Source organism: Tenrec ecaudatus, chromosome 1 (genome assembly GCF_050624435.1).
Source record: "Tenrec ecaudatus isolate mTenEca1 chromosome 1, mTenEca1.hap1, whole genome shotgun sequence".
In the NCBI taxonomy this organism is placed as follows: Eukaryota; Metazoa; Chordata; class Mammalia; order Afrosoricida; family Tenrecidae; genus Tenrec; species Tenrec ecaudatus.
This window is the reverse complement of record NC_134530.1, coordinates 160,265,471-160,287,371: the sequence shown is the minus strand read 5'-3', so window position 1 is coordinate 160,287,371 and position 21,901 is coordinate 160,265,471. Positions and strand designations below refer to the sequence as shown.

The following is a 21,901-nucleotide window of genomic DNA, read 5'->3' as shown; positions in this document are numbered from 1 at the left end:
CCATATTCTCTGCCAGCCCCATAATTCAAACTCATCTCTTCTTCAGTCTTCTTTATTCAATGTCCAATTCTTGGCTATTGCTTCCATGAGCATTGATTATTGAGTCGAGCAAGATAAGATCCTTGACAACTTCAATCTTTTCTTCATTTATCAGTTAGGAGGAGTTGGGTCTTCCTGACACTAAGTTGTCATCCACACTGAAGGCTGCAATCCTTGATCTTCATCAGCAAGTGCTTCACGTCCTCCTCACTTTCAGCAAGTAGGGTTGTGTCCTCTGTATATTGCAGGTTGTTGATAAGCCGTCTTCATTGAATCCAGCTTCTCTGATGATTTGCTCAGCATACAGATTGAATAAGTATGGTAAGAAGATACAACCCTGACACACACCTTTCATGACTTTAATCCATTCAGTATGCCCTTGTTCTGTTCACACAACAGCCTCTTGATCCATGGAAAAGTTCCACATGAGCACAATAGTGTTTTGAGATTGCCATCCTTTTCAAGGCTAGCCATAATTTGGCATGGTGCACACAGTTGCATAGTCAATGAAACACAAGTAAACATTTTTCTGGTCTTCTCTGCTTTCAGCCAAGATCCATCTGACATCAGCAACGACAGCCCTTGTTTCATGTCCTCTTCTTTTTCTTTCCACGACCTCTTCTGAATCCAGCCTGAGCCTCTGGCAGCTCCCTGTCAATGTACTGCTGCAACCATTGTTGGATGATCTTCAGCAAAATCTTACTTGCATGTGTTTGATAACTTGAACGTTCTGTTGGGTCACCTTTCTTTTAAATGGGTATAAATATGAATCTCTTCCAGTCAGTTGGCCAGGTATCTGTCTTCCAAGTTTCATGGCATAGACAACTGAGTGCTTTTAGTGCTTCTTCAGCTTGCTGAACCTTTTCCGTGGGTATTCCATCAATCCCTGGAGCCTTGTTGCTTTCAGTGCAGCTTGAACTTCTTCCTTCAGTCCATCGGTTCTTCCTCATGTGCGACCTTTTGAAATGACTGACTGCGGCCTAGTTCTTTTCCGTGCAGAGACTCTGGGTATTCCTTCTACCTCCTTTTGATGCTTCCTGCAACACATTGCACTGGACAAATCCATCACGCAAGACCTCCAAAGCAAAGATGCCATGGAGAGCTAAACTTTGTCTTCCTTAAACCAGGAATCTGCATGTGGAAGTTGTATAATGAACAAGGAAGGCCAAAGAATAATGAATGCTGATACCAAGGGCTTAAGTGGAGAGCAAATATTTTGAGAATGATTAGGGCAACGAATGTACAAATGTGCTTGACACAAGGAATGTATGTACGGATTGTGATAAGAGTTGTGTGAACCCCCAATAAAATGATTTTTTTAAAGACAGAATAATGAATGCATTTGAACTAAGATGTTGGTGAAGAATATTGACTATACCATAGACTGTCACAAAAACAACCACCACAACAAATCAATAAATCTATCTTAGAAGAAGTACAGCCAGTTAGCTCCTTTAGAATTAAAGATGGCCAGACTCTGTCTTACACACTTTGGACATGTTATCAGGCGGGACCAGACCCTGGAGAAGCACCCCGTGCTTGATAAAGTAGAGGGGCGGGGAAAAAGAAGACACTCGATGAGACGGACTGACTCAGCGGTCGCGGCAATGGGCTCAGGTAGGGCCGTGACTGCGGAAATGGCAAAGGACCGGGTAGCTTCCCATGAGTTAGCAACTAACAACCTAAGTGTTTACTCTGTGCATGTTATTATAAACTTGCATCTGTGTACATTAAGCACTACTATCTAATGCTTCCTTTGCAGACACCCTTATACTATCCTCTCTCCTTCATAGCACCTACCCGAAACGATCTAGTTCATTTACCCGTGTCTTTGATTAGGGACTGCCTCCCTAGAAGGAATCAGTGCTATGAAGACAGAAAGTTTGCCTTGTGTAGCTCATCATCTGCCATGTCTGGCTCAAGCTACGTACGGCTCCAGAAGTACCTGCAGAATGCAAGAATAGTAAATGACTGTGTCTGGGCCGGGTCCAGACCACGCAGCCCCTTCCCCCGCCACCTCTCAAAGTCAGAGCTGGACTGTGCAGCCTCTCCCCCCACATTCCAAGAAGCTGGCCTGTGAAGAACTCAGACTCTGCAGCTGCAGCACCAGGAAGCCTCCCTTCTCCTTATTGGAGCAAGCACCAGCAGCTCTCTTCACCTCATTTGCATATTTCCCTGACCCAAATCCTACAAATATTCCATTGCCCCACCGACTGGTGCGATTTCCCTGACCTAACTTGTTGGGTCTCTGAACCTGCCCAGGAGCTCAGGATGCTCCTGTCCCTCTCTCTGCTCCCCCTTCCCTCCCGGGAGCTCTCTCCCTGCCCTAATAAAGCCTCTCCTAACCTCACGTTCTTTGTCGCAGCCCTAGCTCTGTTCAGTCTCTCAGTGTTGACCTCTCACTGTGCACATGTCTTCTACAGCAGAAGGCAGATGGGTGGTGGGGCTCCAGGCTCCAGGCTCCTGCTCAGAACTCCACTTTGATTTGCCCTGTCCTTGCTTCCTCCTTATTTACATATATATATATATATTTTTTTCTTTTGATACTTTTCTTCATGGTATTAATTTCAAAAGCAGTCGATGCTTACTTTTAAAAAAAATACTGGTGTACACCCAGGAAACAAATGGGAAATCACCCAATCCCTTCCATTACCTCTTTCCCAAGAAAATTATGTGTAGCCTTTGGATGGATATCTTTCCAGCCTTTTTTTCTAAAGCATACCTGGCCTCCACCACTCCTCCCCACATCCCCCTTGGGACCGCACTGCTCAGTTCAGGAGACATCTGTTTCTTCATTCCCCTCTCTATTCCAAAAGACAGTTTCTTTGTCCTCAGCCAGGGCCATTCACCTTCTGCCACCCAGCCCCCACCTCCAACCAAACAGGGAAACAAAACACAAGACCAGCAGGGAGTAATTGTGAAACCGGCTCTGGACTCTGAGTGAGTTGGGGGTGGGGTTGGAGCTTAAGGTGGGAAAGCTGCTCTGCCAACGACCAGTGGTCTGGGCCCTCGCTGAGCCTCAGTTTCTCTGCCAGTGAAAGGGGGATGGCATTACCTACACCACTGTATTGGGATGATGCAGGTAGGGGCAGGAGCATCCCAGATGTTTCCTACCTGTTGGTTCTCCTTTCTCTCTGCTCCCACTTCCTCTTGTTGGGCTGTTTTCACTTCTCCTTGAGATACTAAGTCCCCCCCTATTTTCCCCATCAAATTAGTCTTAGAGACCCCCAACATCAATATGCCCCCTCCCTCCTTTTCGCCAGGGTTAATTCTGCTTTCCCTACTCCCCACCCTTATCCATTAGTGTTTTTAGGGCCTTTTTAAAGGGGCCAGTGAAGTCGGAGCGTTTGCCCATAAGCTCCATTGGCTACCACACCTCAACCCCAAAGATGATTCCTATTTACTTTCAGGCCCATAAAAGAGGAGTTCAGAGCCAAAGTTCTGCAGCAGCAGTTACATAATCGCCTAAATGTCCAATTGTCAGCTCCTTAGCCAACCTCCCTTCACACTCCTTGGCTGGGACTTGAAACAACAGAAACAAAGGTCAGCCCCTCCCCAGCTTTCCCAGGGACTCGCATTCTCCCTCTTCACAAAACCGCACCAGCGGAGTCGGAGCAGCGAATAGGTGCCAGCATCCTGGTACACACTGACCGGGGCGAACTCCCACCTTCGTCCTAGCGATCTGTCTAGAACTCAGACTGAGGGGTAGCTTCCTGGGGCTGAGCTAAGCAGCAGGGAGGGTGTGTTGCTTATCCTGCTGTGTGAATCTGGGAGTCACCCAGCTCTGGTTGTGCCTGGGCTAAGGCCAGAACCGGATTAGAAGGTGAGAAGTCCTTAAACTCCTGAGAAGCAAAATGAGAGATGCTTAAGAGACAATTGTGCTGATTTGCACACATTTCTCCAGGAGCAATCGCTATCCCTGCCCAAAAGAAGCAAAGAAGCCATGGGTGTGTCTCCGTGACCCACCTGATCCCCTCCCTGGACTGCTCCCATGACAGGTCTGCCCAGGTTAGGACACAAACTTTCGACAACAACCTTGGTAACCCTGGAAAAAGCAGGTAGGTGATGGGGTTGGCCAAGGAGGAGCCAACGAGCCCCCAGCCAGAGCCTTTGGGACTGAAAGAACTTGTAGCCAATGACAGTCTGAAAACCTAGCAAGATAACAGCTCTCAGAGAGTTAAGAACACTAGTTAAGGGGATGAGAATGAGTCTTTTCTTTTTTGGATCTTTGATGGCTGGTTACCCCAAGTCAACCCTTGCTTTGTGATTTCAGGAAGAAGACATAAATTAAAGAGCAGGGGAGTACAAAGGAGGGTGGAGGTCCTGGGGCACACAATCAATCAGGGTTGGAGGTTTGAGACCACCCAGAGGTGGCTTGAAAGAAAGAGCTGGTTAACTATTGTGGCAAAACTTGTCCCTTGAAAACCCGACAGAGCAGAATTTGACTCAGAATTGACTCGATGGCAATTGGTTTAGAGGAAGTTGGAGTCCTCAGGGGTGTGGAGATAGGATGCCGGCAGGTTTTTCAAGGTGGCCGCCAAGGAGATGAAGAAGTAGGCTTACCTGGTGTCTGCCTGGCCTGGGATAAAGGATGAGGATGGAGACAGAGATGAGCCAAGAGGGACTGAATGAAAGACCACTGCCCTAAGCTCCTGAGGAGGCTCTTTCTGGATGGGCACATGATCTCTCACCCATGGGAACCAGGAGAACAGAGCCCAGGCTGCCAAGGCCTTGTCACACTGCCCTTCTCTCCACTCTGCTTTGAGAATCCGGTGACACTTTCAATTTGGCAAACCTCAGGCCTCAAACGTCATCCCGCTCATTGTCCAACACAACTTCCCTCCAGAGCTTCCACCAAAGGGGCCATCAATGGCTTCCCGGGCACATCCACGGAGTTCCTGATGAGTGGAGCAGGTGCTACCGGGGTCAAGCAGCCACTTCTGAAAGACGAGGAGGCCTTGCCTTCAAGATGGATGGAGACCCACCTGCATGGCTTCACTTGGTCTTTCCCGGGAGAAAGGACAGCCCCGGACGGGCTAGGTGATACTGTCTGGGCGCTGCTTTGGTTTCTTCAGCAGGCGCCCCTCATTTGTCTGGTGTCCCTGGGTTAAGAAGAGCTATTGGTCAAGTATCGCTACAAAATCCCAGCAACCTTTACTGAAAACAAACAACAACATCAAATTGTGAAACTATTGATTCTCGGCGGCATGGCCTCCATCTAGGTCTCTCCTTTCTGAGAGTGGTGTCCCCACCTCGCTTCACTCTCCCCCAAAGAACTCTGCGCTTTTTGACCCCACACCAGGAGGGCCGCCTCGGCTGTGCTCTGTGGATTCAAATCATGTTCCTCTTAAGGTTCTTTGGCTCTGAGGGACTAAAGGATGTCTGAAAGGGTCAAGGACCAGCTGGAGGGTGGATGGGGTAAAGTGTCCCAAAGAACTTCCCAGAGGAGAGCTCCTGCTACCCTTCAAGACGGCACGGTGCATTCCTTGTCGGGGAGTGGGGGAAAATTCCTACGCACAGCTTTCCTGACCTTGGGCTCCTTGATTCCCTTTTCCATGTTCTTAGAATTTCTTACTCACAAGCCGCCATGATCTTTCCATGCTCTGAGAATGTCTGTCAAGATGGCCTTTTGTAGCCCCGCCCTCCCAGGTCCCAAACAGAATCTCCAGAACTGCCCTCTCTGCCTGGCAAAGCTCCACAGAAACCGTTTTGATGGGGACCCCTTTTTACCCCAGAAGGCACCCTAATGAGACCGGGAACACCTGTTTGCAGCCACCCTCTGATCTCTGAGACATGTTTAAACACCTTTTGTCCACAATAAACCCATGCGTGTCTGAACGGGACCCTTCATAACCATCCTTTTTGACTTGCCTCATCTTGACCGGCTCAGCAACCCTGGGAAGTGAGTGGATTCGCCCTCCTGGTGTGATTCAGGGACAGATGGAGACCATGAGGGCTCGAGGACTTGTCACCTGTCGTCTAGAGGCCGTGACCGGGCTGGCCTGTCCTTGGGCCCTGCCACCTTGCCCTCGGGAACTCTCAGGGCATCAGAGTGGCAGTAATAGAAGGTAAGAGTGGGACGCGTGTGTCAACTCTCCTGCTGTTAGGGAGCACGGTAGGCACAGGGTTGCCCCTCTCCATGCCTGAAGACCCCCTACAGGAGGTTGGAAGAGAATCAGAGTGCCCTTAGCCAGCCATAAGACTAAATGGATTGTCCAAACTAAGCCCAAGTGGGCTTAATTCAGCCAATGGGGTCAACCAATACCTTCAACCATGCCTCCAGCCTGCGGCCTCAAATACCTTGACCGTGAGACCACAGGTCTCCTCTTTCTTTGCCCTTTGGCTCCTGTCCTGTGCCTGCTCAGCCGTGCATGGTCTCTCTGGCCTCAGGCGATCACGTGTGTGTGTGCAGTCTCACATGGTTGCCCATGTTCCGTGACTGCAAAACCTGAAACTTCTTCCTTTCTTTATAAAAACCCACTTGGATCACAAACCAGGCTTTGGTGTGAATTCTTTCTTGTGCAAAGCTAAGAACCGAGGTATTTTCCAAGCAAGAAACCTAACACTGCCACTTCAAAGCTAAAGGAGTACGTCTGGGACATGTATCTGTCCCTGCTGTCGGGGAGCTATACCAGGAAGGCAAGCAGGAGGTAGGAGCCCTTTGAAGGATGGATGAAACCTGAAGGAAGAACTGCCCTGCTCACCACCCTGTGTGCCTTGGAATGCTGACAGGCACATCTACATACATGGGCAAGTGCTCCGAGACCCTGGGACGTGTGCACACCCTCACGCACACACTTGTAGGCACATGCCCTGGTATACATGCATACACACAGACACACAGGCTCACACAAGCACAAAAACTCACAGGCACACTCAAACAGTCTCACACACACACACACACACACATTCATGCCCTGGCCACGGTTCCAACTCATTGTAACCCTGTAGGAATGAGCAGAATTCCCAGGATGCAGACTGGAACTACTGATTTTGGGGTTAGCAGCCACCAGGGCCCTTTCCTGTAGGCACATACACGTAGATAAGCACACTAGCCACACGTTATAGGAGCATACACATGCACAGACACAAAGTCACAAAACCAGGCATCTGATAAGAGATCCATGGGCACACAGGCACAGTGCCCACCTGCACGCACATAAGTTCACACACACATATGCATTCGGTTAATGTAAACCATAACCTCGCAGCCCGGTGGAGAATGTCCTTTCCAGCTGTCCTTTGTCATTCACCCTGGCTGCAGCCAGGGCCCTCCCCCTGCTCCGCCCCCTCCTGGCTGTATAAATTCCCTCCCTTGCCCCTTCCCGGGTACTGCACCAGCTGCTCTCCACCTCAGCAGACAGACCAGCAAGCAGACCCACCAGGACCAGAAAGAAAGACACAGCATGGGTAAGGAAGGGGCTTTAGCCAGCTTCTGCTGACCCACCTCTGACCTCCCCCTGGTTGGAGGGAACCCCTTCCCCCTCCAGAACATTCCCCCAGAGCTTCAGATAGGAAGGAGGGGAGATCGCCGCCCCCCCCCCCCCATGCTGCCCTCCTGTCCAGGACCCTTTCTCAGTTTAGCCAAAGTTTCTGGCTGAGCTTGGCTCAACCCCCTGCTGAGAAGTTGCCTCCCCTGCAGTCGCTGGATCCAGGCTCTGCATTGTAGCCAGATTCCCAAGTGCTTCTTAGGTGTACACAACCGTGAAAGAAGAAACCTTGATTTCCGCTCTGGGCTAACTGCTTCGATCCCGGAATTAGGGTCACCCAGCTTTCTCAGGGGGGAAACAGGGGTCCCATACCTTCTCGATGCTTCAGCCCCCCACCTCTCCATCCCGTCGTCCTATTCTCCCCCCGAAGGGCTGTGGGCTTGACTGGCCCAGCAGCCAAGTCTGGCATAGGAAAAGGACACCCCCCCTCCCTCCCCCTCCCCACCACCCCCACCCCCCCACCCCCCCACCCCCTATGAGCTTTGCCTGGGCTCAGCAGAGGCTGCCTGGAGACTGGGCTGCAGAAGAGCGCCTGGAAGATGCTGCAGCTGGGCAGCCCCTGCCTCCCATTTCACATCTCTCTCTGCTCTCCTTGGCTGTGCCTGGTTTGGATGTCTGTCTGGATAGCTTGCAGGGTGGTGGTTGTTTTTCATCTCCTTCCCCTACTGTGTTTAGAGACCACCGTCCTCTCCCTGTCGTCTCCTGTGCCCAGCCTCAGCACGGCTTGGTTGAGCAACAGAACTACTCTGAGTGGCTTTGGGACCAGACCTCTCTCCCTGCTGCCCCACTGCACCCCCAGCCCTCTCTCTGGGCACCACGCACTGCCTGGCACCCTGCCCTCCCCTGCTGGCACAGCCCTACCCATATTTATACAACACTGTTCCTTGATGTGAGTGCTTTTGAAAACATTCTTATTGGACTTTCACAGCCACCTGGAGACATAGTGGCGGAGGTCAGTTGGGGTTGAGTCCCTTCCAATTCAAGGAGACCCTGTGTGTGCGGAGTGGAACTGTGTTCCCCCGCTGCTGCCGCCCCCCCCCCCCCGCGGGTTTCAAGGCTGTGACTTGGGAAGCAGACTGCCAGGCCTGTCTTCTGAGTGCCTCTGGGTGGTTCTAACCACCAATCGAGCCCTTAGCCAAGCATAACACCCAGGTTTCCAGGAGTCGATTATCATCGCTGCTTGTTGGTAGAGTCACCACTCGCCTCTCTTAGCATTCACTACAAGATGTGTGGTTCAAACCCAGCAGCTGCTCCAAGGGAGAAAGACGAGGCTTGTCTGCTCCCATAACAATGTCAAGGTCTCAGAAATTCTGCATCGCTTCTCTCTGAATTGGACCCACCCCGTGGTGGTGGATTTGGTTTTGTAGCAAATGTTGGAGTCATGGTTGCAGATGGGCTGCGAGCAGTCGGGACCCACCAGCCACGCTGCAGGAGCAAGAGAAGCCAATCATTGCAGCAGTCCCACTGGGTCAGTAGGTGCTGGACTTCATTCTGGAGGCAGACTGCAGGTTTAGTTTGGTTTGAGGGTTTGACAGTTCTAGCTCAGGAGAGAGAAAGACAATGTGGAGGAAGTGGGGGCCAAGCCTGGAACTTTAGTCCAAATCAGCAGCTTTCTCAATCATTTGGCCTTGGGGAATAAAGGGTGCTGGCTCCTGGCCAAAGGCCCGGCGCCCAAGCAGAAACTGCTCCTGACTCTTCACTTGCAGGTTGTCAGGGCAGTGGCCAAACTGGCCACCAGCTGAGCAGGCACGCTGGCGTTGTGTCCTCCTATGATCTCCGCTCCAGGATTTCTTTCAGCCTGCTATCCCCGTGCGATTCCTCATCCCTCCCCCTAGTGGGGCCCAAACCCGGATCCTGGAGTCCTGGCCGCTGTGAGGAGGGAACATTCCCTTCCCCAGGCTGACTGACTCCAGTCTTCCAGAGTTTGAGCCACTTTCATCACAGCTTCTCTGGCGGGACTCCAGGGGCCGGGAGGACCCCTCCTCCCTCCAGAGCTGAGCTCCCAAAGCCAGGCCTGACAGGGGCCCAGCCAAGAACCGAAATCAGCTGCAGCCAGCCAGCTTCCCTCCTGGAAGCAGATCCTGGGTTACATAACCAGAGAGATTGGGGAGCAGCAGACACACCTCCTGAGGCCATCACTGAACACCTTCCTGCCGGAAGCGCTGCTCACAGTCCTAGAGCAGCGTCCTTGACTGGCAACCGCGTTCAAATTCAAAAATCTCAAACTCGCTGTCATGGGACCGATGCTGACTCATAGCAACCCCCTAAGACAGGGCAGAACGGCCCCTGTGGGTTTCGGAGACTGTACTTTTTTTTTTTTTTGAGACTGTACTTTTTATGGGTACTGACAGCCTCTTTCTCCCATGGAGCAGCGGCTGGGGGTTTTGAACTGCCGACTTTGATGTTCGAAGGCCAGAGCGTAACCAGTTATTCTTATTGATTCCCTTTTTCTAGATGGTGAGGACATATTGCCCAAGTCAAGTCAGTGGTGGGCTGGGGTGGGGACCCAAGCGGCTGTCCCAAACTGGGCCGCAGCACCCTTTCTCCCGCCCTCCTCTGGAGCACCGGCGCAGGAGGGTCCCACTGAGTGTCTGGGCCCCTCAAGCCACTTCACTATGGCTTTTCCTGTCCCACCAGAACTTGGCAGGGCAGGAAGGGTGGGCCCGAGCCACGCTGCCCAGAACTGCAGCGTATCCGCCTGCCCGGCTGCATGTGGTGGATGTGAGCGGGAACGTCGACACTCCAGTGCCCATAGCCAACCTGCCGCTTTGTTTCCGTAGCCACGAAATGTGGGCAGTGTGGACCCGGCTACCCGACGCCCCAGGAGGCCATGAAAGGTAAGTGAGCTGGGAGGGTAGGGCTCTGCAGATTCTACAACTGGTGGGGGCTCAGACTCTGGCTGCCGCCCTCTGACCCACCCACTACTGCCCCCTCCCCATTTCTCCCCTGCCATCCTCACTGCCTGTTACTTCTTTCCAGGACCCCGGGAAGAGATTATCTACCTGCCCTGCATTTACCGAAACACGGGCATTGAGGCCCCCGACTATTTGGCCACCGTGGACGTTGACCCCAAGTCTCCCCACTATTGCCAGGTGGGGCAGCAAGCCCCCCTCCCCTAGCTCTGGGCCTGCGCTGTTCTTCCCCAGCGTCCGGTGCGGTGGGGCAGGCTGTTCACTCTGTTCAGGGGCATGGACAGGGCTGGAGCTCAGCCTGGGCTAAACTGCTTAGCGGCCTAGCCACGGAGTGTCCTGGGGCTGCGGCTGGATCTGGGCGCGTGCCACCCCTGTCCCCTCCTCCCCAGGTCATCCACCGGCTCCCCATGCCTCACCTGAAGGACGAGCTGCACCACTCCGGGTGGAACACCTGCAGCAGCTGCTTCGGTGACAGCAGCAAGTCGCGCACCAAGCTGGTGCTACCCTGCCTCATCTCCTCCCGCATCTACGTGGTGGACGTGGGCTCGGCGCCCCGGGCCCCCAAGCTGCACAAGGCAAGTTCTCTGCCCTTCGCTACCCAGAAACCAGCGTACCTGCCATCCCGGACAGCCTGTTCCAGGCGGGAAGTCACTCCTAAAGCAGTTCTCAGGAGGATCTGGGTTTAGCAGCAGGGAGTGGGGTGGGGGAGGTTACACTCAGAGAAGAATTAAGCCATAGGGTGGGTTGTCAAGACCCTGGCACAGCAGAGCTCTGGAGCGGAGCGCAGGGAGGAGCTTTCTTGTGTTGTTGTTGTTGTTGTTCATTGGAGCAGGAAAACCGGCTGCCTGGGGCGAACTTGTTGGGTAGAGTAGATTCCCACGCATGGCCACCCTAGAGGACGGACTAGACCTGCCCTAGAGAGGATCCAACCTTTCTCTACAGAGCAGACTGCCACAGCTGTTTCCCTCAGAGGGGCTGGTGGGTTTAAACGGGAGACCTTTCCATTATTCCATTAGCTGACCCCACGGGGCCACTAGGGGCTCCTGGAGAAGGAACCATTTTTGTCTCACCCAGTTAAGAGCTCACGACACCCCTGAGTCTGGTGCCTCCATCTTTCTTCCTCAGTTACTTGCTGACCTGTGGCCGGCCGGGCACCCACTATGCTGGCCACTGGTGCCAAAGTTGATGCTGGCAACTGGTGCTCCCAGCCCTGGAGGGGCTTATAATCAGTCAGTCCCACAGGGCTGCTGGGCCCTTCAGGGCCAGGGAAAAGCCAGTCGTTTGGGAGGATGATGAACAGCCTCTCCCTGTTGTTCCGTAGAGGTTAGCAAACGCACGCTCTGCCATAGTCCTGTGGGGAGAGTTGTGTCAGGTTTGGAAGGAAACAGGACAGGTCCGCAGAAAGCAGGGGGCTGTAGGGCTAGGGAGTGGAGCCCTGAGATTCTGATGCCATTCCGTGTCCCTTTCCAGGTCATCGAAGCCCGTGACGTGCATGCTAAGTGCGGTCTGAGTTCCCTCCATACTAGCCACTGTCTGGCCAGTGGGGAGGTGATGATCAGTGCTCTGGGAGACCCCAAGGGCAATGCCAAAGGTACCCATGGGCACCGGGGGCATACATGCCTGCTTGTGAAAACATGTCTCTGTGGGGGGCACATGCAAAGTAACAGCCAGCGGCCTGGGCCCCAAACAATATTGAACTTTTAAGTTGCTTCCAATATTCCTATGTAGGTGAGCCTTGACTGATGAATCCAGTTAAAAGTTCTAGTCAGAGCAGTGTGCTGCGGGGACTGTGAGCACAGATGTGGCCCCAGAAAACACCTCCAATGACTATCAGCTCTGGGAATTCGTGAGCGGGTCTCATACTCTGTGGGTTGGTTGGTTGGTTTGACTTTTCAAACCTCCCCAAGCCTTTCCCTGTCTTTATCCATTGTTGTTGTTGTTGTTGCCAACCTCACACACATTATTTCTTGCCTTCTGCTTCAGCCAAGTTAACCCTAGTCTACACTCTAGCCTGTTCCCCAGGCTTCTTAATCTTCGTGTTTGCTATCTCAGTTACGGCCTAATGTCTACTGTGTGCCCAATGATAGGTACATGAGTTGAGGCACAGATCGGTTAAGTAACTGAGCCAGGGTCACACAGTGAATAAATTGCAGATGGAGCAATCTGGCTGCAGGGGCGTATGTCTTAAGCACCACACACCTCCCTCAGAGCCTTATCTATTTCACTAGAGCCACCCATCCAAGAGTGGGAGTGGGACATCAGTCAGTCACCTAGCAGGCAAGATTCCTGCTCGGGTCTCGTGTGCTTGCTGTGTCTGGGCATGAGGGGAGGAGCTTGATAGTCCTAGATTTCAAAAGACTTCAGAATCAACATCTGGTTTTTGTCTTCGAAGAGCTGCCCTGGTACCCAGTAAGGGACAACGTATTGGGCTTTCCAGTTGAATGAAAAATCAATACAATACAGCTGCTCTATTTTTAAAGTAGGGAACAAAATGGAGCTTAGACTGAGGGCAGGGCTGGGTGAGAGAATCTCAGGGTATTGGGTCCCAGCCGATGTTTGGAGTAGAGCAAGAAAGATGGCCTGGGGGATTTGGAGAGGGATGGAAACTGGTGGGAGGTAGGATTGTTAGAGCAAGAGTCCCCCTCATCCCAATCTCCTCTGGGTGGGACTCTTGGCCCCTGGATGGAAGGTGTCCTCTTGGACCTGCCTAGAGGGAAGGGTATGTGGGGCAGAGTCTCTATGCCTCCCTCTCATATCTTCCTCCTTTCCCTGAGCAGGGGGCTTCGTGCTGCTCGATGGGGAGACATTTGAAGTGAAAGGGACATGGGAGCAGCCTGGGGCTGCCGCACCGATGGGCTATGACTTCTGGTACCAACCTCGACACAACGTCATGATCAGCACGGAATGGGCCGCTCCCAATGTCATACGGGATGGCTTCAACCCCGAGCATGTGAAGGCTGGTGCGAATGCCCCCCCCTATCCCCATGAGCCAGCAGAACCCTTGGGTCCACAGCCTCTGCTTTCTGCTCCCAAACCCCACCTTCAGCCCTCCAACTTCCCTTCTGTAGACCCCAAATTCTTGGGGTTAAGGCACAGTCTCTGCTGAATGCTCAGACCTGCTCCAGCCTTGCTCCATTCCCTGCTACCCATTTCTAACCTTTTGCTCTTGGCCCATGCTGTTGGCCTCCCTGATCCTGAGCCCCCTTTCCGTCCACACCTCACCCCAGGGCTGTACGGGAGCCATTTACATGTGTGGGACTGGCAGCGCCGTGAGCTCGTGCAGACCCTGACCCTGCAGGACGGGCTCATCCCCCTGGAGATCCGCTTCCTACACAACCCAGATGCCACGCAGGGCTTCGTGGGCTGTGCCCTCAGCTCCAACATCCAGCGCTTCTACAAGAACAAGGTGACCTGCATCCTCTGCCCTCCCCTTCAGCCTCCCGCTCTGCACTTCTGCCCAAGGAGGTGCCTCTCCTCTCCATAGCAGGGCCCCGGGCCCCCTTGCCCTGGTTCCAGCAGCCCAGACTTTTCTGAGAACAAAAACCAAGGCCACAGGACCTGACTCCCTTTTCTCTCAGACTCAGGTCACTTTCTACATGAACCCAAGCGCTACATACATTCAATAAAAGAAATATTTCGTGAGCTTCAGCAATGCATCCGACACTGAGCTCGGTGATTGGAGTAGCGTAGGCAAGAGACATGCCCTGTGTTCTCAGGGGCTTGTCCAGGAGCTACACTCTCGTGACAAGAAGACCCTACATCTGCTGTCTACCTTATCAGGTTTGGGGGAAATCCAGTTTGGCAAGCTCACCTCTCTGCCCCTTCATCTCCCAATGCAGGCGGGAACTTGGTCAGTAGAGAAGGTGATCCAGGTGGCTCCCAAGAAAGTGAAGGGCTGGATGTTGCCTGAGATGCCAGGTGAGTGTCCGGGGAGGATGGGAGTCTAAGGTCCCTGCCTGGCTCAGGGAACAAGAGTCCTTAGAGCTCTGAACCACCACCCCCACCCCCACCCCCAGGCCTGATCACTGACATCCTGTTGTCCCTGGATGACCGTTTCCTGTACTTCAGCAACTGGCTGCATGGAGACCTGAGGCAGTATGACATCTCTGACCCAAAGAAGCCCGTCCTCACGGGACAGGTGGGTCCCTAGCAGGGTGGGGAGATAGAGAGTGAGGAAGGAGGCAAGAGGTTAGGCAGGCGACCAAACCAAAAAAACTCACTGCCATTGAGTCCATGCCGACTCATAGTGACCCTGGAGGGCAGGAATGATACTTTGGAGGATGATGAGGAGAGGGGGATAGGACAAGAAAAAGCAGGGGCCAAGGATGGGGCAGACCCAGGAGGGTGGGAGGAGCGCATCTGAAAGAGTGAGGCCATCAAGCTGAGTCAAGCTGCTCTCCCACCAATGTCAGTACCTCCCTCTCTATGTGCCCCTTACCCCTTCCTGCCAGGTGTTCCTGGGCGGCAGCGTGGTGAAGGGAGGACCCGTGCAAGTGCTGGAGGACCAGGAGCTGAAGTCCCAGCCCGAGCCCCTGGTGGTGAAGGTGAGGCGCCCTCCTACCACTCACAGTCCACTTTGGAGCCCAGCTGGAGAGGGCACATGGCAGGGGGAGCTGGGCAGCTTCTGAGCTGGGAGCGGTGCCTGTGAGGCCTGCTAGGGGTCTGTGTGTAACTCTGGGCTCTGCCCTTGGCTTTTCCAAGGGGAAGCGTGTGGCTGGAGGCCCCCAGATGATCCAGCTCAGCCTGGATGGGAAGCGTCTCTATGTCACCACATCGCTGTACAGTGCCTGGGACAAGCAGTTTTACCCTGATCTCATCAGGTGAGAAACCGGCAATCAGGACTCTCTCTCCCCAGTCCTCCACCCCCAGAGGAGTCATTTGCCTTTCTGAAGCCTCCTCAGAAGCCCCACCATTCCTCTTTGGACCCTGCTCCCTCCTCAAGGACCCACTTTTGCACTCAACATCTCGGCGGAGGGGAGTGGGGTGGAGGGCAGTCCTTCTGTCTTCTCTCTTACCACTCCGCCTCCCTCCCTTTCCACCAGGGAAGGCTCTGTGATGCTGCAGATCGATGTAAATACAGTCCAGGGAGGGCTGAAATTGAACCCCAACTTCCTGGTGGACTTCGGGAAGGAACCCCATGGCCCTGCCCTGGCCCATGAGCTCCGCTACCCGGGAGGAGACTGTAGCTCGGACATCTGGATCTAACACCCGTTCTTCGTCGCCTGTTACACGTTCTGAGCATTCACTTCCAGCTCTCTGCTCAAGCTTGGTCCCCAGCTTTTCATAGCCTCTCCTACTAATGCCGAGCGGAGGCCGTTTTAGCATGTGCAGAGGTGTCTTTTTTACTGAGCCCTGCTGTGTGTCTCACACTGTGCAAGAAGTAATAAATGGTGAGCCTGGTCCTCTGATCCTTTGGCTTTGGAGTCTGACTCCACTCCTGCTGACGCTGGGTGTCTTGCACGGGAAAGGGTTGCGGAGGGCATCTGGGAGGCTGTGGCCACTGGTTCCCACCAGCGAGGACAACACAAGGGTAACATGGTAACGATGCTGAAAGCTCGCTTTTGTGGCCATCTATAACTTGCAGGCCTAGCCTTTCAAAAACCTCGAGCCACTTGAAAACATGCTGAGTGAAATCAGTCAGGCACAGAGGGACAAATATTATGTAACTGCACCGAAATGAAATATACCCTCTCTTCACTTATCGACATGGTTAGGTTCCTCAGACCCAAGTCATTATGCAAAAATAGTTGTATGTGAAAATGGAGGATGACCACATCCCACCAGAAAATGGAGGTTGGTACACCATAGCATGAGTGCCAAACCACCAAGCATTATGGCCCAGCCAGGTTGACTCCTCACCTATAACCTCACAGCCAGTGTCACTGACACCTGGCACCCACTGGTTAGGTAGGTGGTTACTGCACAAAAAATTCCAAGCCTTTTTACTATTGTCATATTTGTGAAATAAAGAAGTGGTCAATAAAATAAGCATTTCTAGGATAGGAAATAATATAGATAACAAGATATAGTACCTGGAGTCTTACAGGCTTGTAGATATCCTACAGGGGACAACACCAGAGACACAGTGTGGGGATTCCACCTGATTGGATCCACCACACCGAGGCAAAGCACTAAGGGGGTGCAACAGAGCAGCAAGGGAATGAAATGGCGAGGTCCCCCAGGGAATGCCAAACATGGACTTTGGGGCCAGGGCGTGGTACCCCAACAGACTGGACTGGAAAACACTCCTAAAGGCCAACAAATGATCCTTAAATTAACTACAAGCTTTTCTTTCTTGTTGTGTTTTGTTTCATTTTTGTCATTGGTCTGTTGTTGTTGATTTGTTTTATATTGTTGCTTGGTTTTGCTCTGTCTTGTTTTTGTGCATGCTATTATCCCCGCAACTCTTTATAAATAAGATAGGCTGGATGAACAATTGGAGGAGAAAACAACGGGGCCGACAGTTCCAAGGGGATATGGCGGGGGATGGGGAGGAAGGTAGTGGTGTTAACAAACCCAGGGACAAGGGAACAACAAGTGATCCAAATCGGTGGTGAAGTGGGTGTGGGAGGCCTGGTAGGGCATGATCAAGGGAAATGTAACCAAGAGGAATTGCTAAAACCCTGTGGGGACTGAGCATGATAGTGGGACAGGAGGAAAGTCAAGGGAAATAGAGGAAAGAACTGGGAGGCAAAGGGAATTTATAGAGGTCTAGATAAAGACATGTACATATGCAAATATATTTATATATGAGGATAGGGAAATAGATCTATGTGCCTATATTTATAGGTTTAGTATTAAGGTAGCAGAAGAACATTGGTCCTCCACTCAAGTACTCCCTCAATGCAAGAATATTTTCTTCTATTAAATTGGCATTCTATGATGCTCACCTTCCCGAAACAACTGCTAAAGACAAAGTGAATGAATAAGCAAATGTGGTGAAGAAAGCTGATGGTGCCCGGCTATCAAAAGATATAGCGTCTGGGGTCTTAAAGGCTTGAAGGTAAACAAGCGGCCATCTAGCTCAGAAGTAACAAAGCCCACATGGAAGAAGCACACCAGCCTGTGTGATCACGAGGGACCAAAGGGATCAGTTATCAGGCATCGAAGAACAAAAAAAATCATTATCATTGTGTGCTCACCTCCATGATACGATCACTGAAGACAAAGCGGGTGCATAAGCAAATGTGGCGAAGAAAGCTGATGGTGCCCAGCTATCAAAAGATATAGCATCTGGGATCGTAAAGGCTTTAAGGTAAACAAGTGGCCATTCAGCTCAGAAGCAACAAAGCCCACATGGAAGAAGCACACCAGCCTGTGTGATCACAAGGTGTCAAAGGGATCAGGTATCAGGCATCATCAAAACAAAAAATCTTATCATAGTGAATGAGGTGGGGAGTGCGGAGTGTAGACTCAAAGCCCATTTGTAAGCCACTGGACATCCCATTACAGAAGGGTCTCGGGGAGGAGACAATCCAGTCAGAGTGCGATGTAGCAACTATGAAAAATATAACTTTCCTCTAGTTCCTAAATGCTTCTCCCTCCCCACCCCCACCCCCACTATCATGATCCCAATTCTACCTTGCAAGTGTGGCTAGACCAGAGGATGTGCACTGGTACAGATAGGAACTTGAAACACATGGAATCCAGGGCAGATGATCCCTTCAGGATCAGAGGTGTGAGTGGCAATACTGGGAGGGTAGAGGGAGGGTGGGTTGGGAAGGGAGAACCGATTACAAGGATCTACATGTGACCTCCTCCCAGGAGGATGGACAATAGAAAAGGGGATGAAGGGAGACGTCGGACAGGGCAAGATATGACAACAAAATAGTAATTTATAAATTATCAAGGGTTAATGAGGGAGGGGGAACAGGGAGGGAGGGGAAAAATGAGGATCTGATGCCAGGGGCTTAAGTGGAGAGCAAATGTTTTGAGAATGATGAGGTCAATGAATGTACAAATGTGCTTTACACAACTGATGTATGTATGGATTGTGATAAGAGCTGTATGAGCCCCTGATAAAACGATAAAAACAAAAAAGGCTTGAAGATAAACAAGCAGCCATCTAGCTGAGAAGCAACAAAGCCCACATGAAAGAAACATACAAGCCTGTGAGATTATGAGGTGCCAAAGAGAACAGTTATCAGACATCAAAGAAGAAAAATCCATTATTGTGAATAAAGGGGAGTGAGGAGTAGGGACCCAAAGCCCATCTGTAGGCAACTGGACACCCCTTTACAAAGGGTCACAGGGAGGAAGAGCCAGTCAAGGTGCAATGTAGTAATGATAAAACATATAATTTTCTTCTAGTTCCTAAATGCTTCCTCCCTCCCTCCCCGCACTATCATGATCCCAATTCTACCTTATAATTCTGGCCAGACCAGAGGATGTACACTGGTACAGATAGGAACTAGAAACATAGGGAATCAAGGACAGATAAACCCCTCAGGATCAGTAATGAGGGTAGCGATACCAGGAAAGTAAGGGGAAGGTGGGGGAGAAAGGGGAACCGAATACAAGGATCTACATATAACCCCTCCCTGAGGGACGGACAGAAAAGTGGGTGAAGGGAGATGTTAGACAGTGTAAGACATGACAAAATAATAACAATTTATAAATTATCAAGGGTGAGGGAGGGAGGAAGGGAGGGAGGGGGAAAATGAGCTGATAACAAGGGTTCAAGTACAAAGCAAATGTTTTGAGAATGATGATGGCAACAAATGTACAAATGTGCTTGACACAATGGATGGATATATAGATTGTGATAAGAGTTGTACGAGCCCCCAATAAAATGATTTTTAATAAATTAAAAAGAAATAAATAAATATAGCAGCCTTATTTAAACAATATTTTATAAGTGAACAAAACAGAAATATTTTATTTTTTCATCTATGAAAGTTTGCAAACCTTATGCCTTTAACCCTGCCAATTTTTGGCATTCAATTTCTATACTGTCTACTTACATTAACCTAGTGCATCGAGGAGACAAGCAAGTTCTTTGATGTGAAGAATCTTCATTCCGAATCGGACCTTGTGAGTCTGCATCCATAAATAAAGTCAAATTAGGACAGGTCATCCATAAAGTCAGCAGCTGCCAGGGGAAGCCAGCCCCTAACACATCATTACGGGTACAGTAGGTGCAATTGTACAGCGATAATAAGTAAAGATCATAGTAAAGTCATAGAGAGCATGAGAGACAGAAGAGAAGTATTGAAATATTCTCTGGGGACATGCAAGTCCCCTAATCACAGGTGAGGACATATGTCACAAGTAGGGGTTGTGCTATAGGTAATTCAGTAATGGAAGCAGGTGATCTAGGGGTATCCACGCAATAGGAAGAGGAGGGATTGGGGTATACATGTGGCAAGATGGGCGGATCCTAGATACAGGATGGCAGCCTAACTTTGATGTCACAGACAGGTTTGACCTGTGGCTCAACTGATAGAGACCATTATCAGAAGGGTGTGAACTCCACCTAGAGAAAGCAAATCCATGACTGGATGACTGCGGGCCTGACCATTGTCCTTGAACAGCAGGGAGTGGGTCCTACTGTGTAGTCTGGCGACTAACTGCCTTCAGGGAGGATGTCTGTAAGCATCTGACCTCCCCCCAACACACACAAGTCCCACTTTTGTTTTATATATAAAATTCAAAAGCCACATGGGTGACATGGTTATTTTCTATACAGTAAAAGCTGTCAAGACAAAACTTCATGATCCAATTAATATGGCCAAAAATTCAGGCTTAATCGAAACATTTAGAATCCAGGCTCTGGGGATAAAGTCCCCCTATGTCCATCTGCTATTGGAGGAAGTTTTGAAAGAGACTGGATGGCTCAGCGGGAAGAAAGGGAGCCAATAGAGTCTGTTTCTATAGGGAGAATGAATCAACCATGTGCTCACCTTAGGCAGCACAGCTTTAGAGGGAAAATCTGGGGAAATGACAGACTACCGCAGGAACATGTACTTGGACTATATCTCCAAGTACCAGAGTGGCGGCCTTCCTACCTTGGAAACTGGCCTTCCAAATTCCCTCCGTACCAGTCAGGGAATAAGTCCCAGCTTTATTTCCCTCAGTGCTAGTATCCCACACTCCCCCTCTCTGCATTACGTTTAAGATTTAATAGTGTCACAGAGGCAACATGGTCTCTCTTCATATCTCTTAGCTTCCTATAGAAGTAACATGAGACTGCGAGCATCAACAATATGATTGCTAATCAACACAGTCAGACCAGAACTTAAGCTGTGTGAGATACTTTGAGCCCAAGTTCCAGGATCCAACCCTTCCATGTCATTCACCAACTGCTTAATCACATCAGAGCCAGGAGATGCCTCAAGTCTGTCTTTGAATGTATAGAAAATATCCTTTTTAAGCTGATCAACATCTAATGAAATGCTTCCCTTAAACCCTTGCAAATGTTTTTTAATCAAAGCCCAATCATGCAATGTTACATTATATAGGTAAGGAGTTACACAGAAATCAGTTACATTCCAATCACATTATAGCATTAATTAACAAGTCCAAAATCTTGATCTTTCAACAAAACAACAGTCACTATTGTATAAAATGTTCAGCTTTGATAAGAGTCCCAGAGTTTCTCTTAGCATCAGCAATGGAAGAAATATCTCAGCAGTCAGCTATCGCCATTCTCAGGAATCTGCGTGGTCTTTATGACGTTGTGGATCACTTCAGTAACAGGACAGGGTGATCAGGTCACACATCAGCTTCCCTCCTTTCTTCTGGGCCTTGCTGGCTGAAGAGAAATCCACCTATCTCCTTTGTCTGTGAAAATATAAACAGATAGCCCCTGGTAACCTGAAAAAGGAATTATGATTAAGCTTTTGGGGTTCCTTCTTGTCCTTCATGTCCACCTTTCTCCAAATGTGGTCGCATCCTTCTAAAGGGGAGTCCATCAGCTTTATTCGGCAGAAGCATAAATGTGTAGCCCTTTCTCCAGGTGACAAATGGACCTGAACCCCAAACACGGTTTCCATCATCTTGGGATTTCTTAGGATCAATTTTCTCTGTAGAAGTGAAAATGTGTTTATCTGCCCTAATTTTGTTACAAGCTTTTAGTAAGAAGAAAAATGTTTTGGTTTAAATCACTAAATGAAATTTGTCACACATAAGATTCTTCTTCTCCCCCTTCTGTTTTAACAATGTAAATATTAAAGCATTGCTAGCCATCTCAGTTACCTTGCTTGGTCTTGAACCAGTAAAACTACTAGTTAGATAGCCTTCATTGTTATGTAAATATCTGCTCCCAGCTCTCAGTGAATCCAGAGAGCTAACATGTAAATTTTGGCTCCCAGCTCTCAGAGAATTAAGAGAGCTAACTAACTGAGGATGATTTGAAAGATTGAAAAAATTCTTAATAAATCTGTTCAGCTGTTCTTGAAGTAACTTACCAAACAGACATTTTTCTCCAACTTTACCAGTAAGGTTACAGGTTCAATTAAG

At 50.4% G+C, this 21,901-nt stretch overlaps 1 protein-coding gene across 1 annotated transcript; it reads left to right on the top strand.

The window, feature by feature from the left end:
- Positions 1 to 1,646: 1,646 nt before the first annotated feature.
- On the top strand, positions 1,647 to 15,646 carry SELENBP1 (selenium binding protein 1). Its single transcript, XM_075540596.1, has 12 exons — positions 1,647 to 1,656; positions 10,310 to 10,366; positions 10,509 to 10,621; positions 10,831 to 11,016; positions 11,912 to 12,032; positions 13,219 to 13,401; positions 13,669 to 13,847; positions 14,281 to 14,359; positions 14,458 to 14,579; positions 14,893 to 14,985; positions 15,143 to 15,261; positions 15,484 to 15,646. Exons 1-12 carry the CDS (start codon positions 1,647 to 1,649, stop codon positions 15,644 to 15,646), a joined length of 1,425 nt encoding a protein of 474 aa, XP_075396711.1.
- Positions 15,647 to 21,901: the final 6,255 nt, after the last annotated feature.

Bases quoted from the DNA above. Each gene is read 5' to 3' on its own strand.
- SELENBP1 (XM_075540596.1), top strand. The intron at 10,367-10,508 runs GTAAGTGAGCTG...ACTTCTTTCCAG, and splicing joins GCCCCAGGAGGCCATGAAAG to GACCCCGGGAAGAGATTATC. The intron at 14,986-15,142 runs GTGAGGCGCCCT...GGCTTTTCCAAG, and splicing joins CCGAGCCCCTGGTGGTGAAG to GGGAAGCGTGTGGCTGGAGG.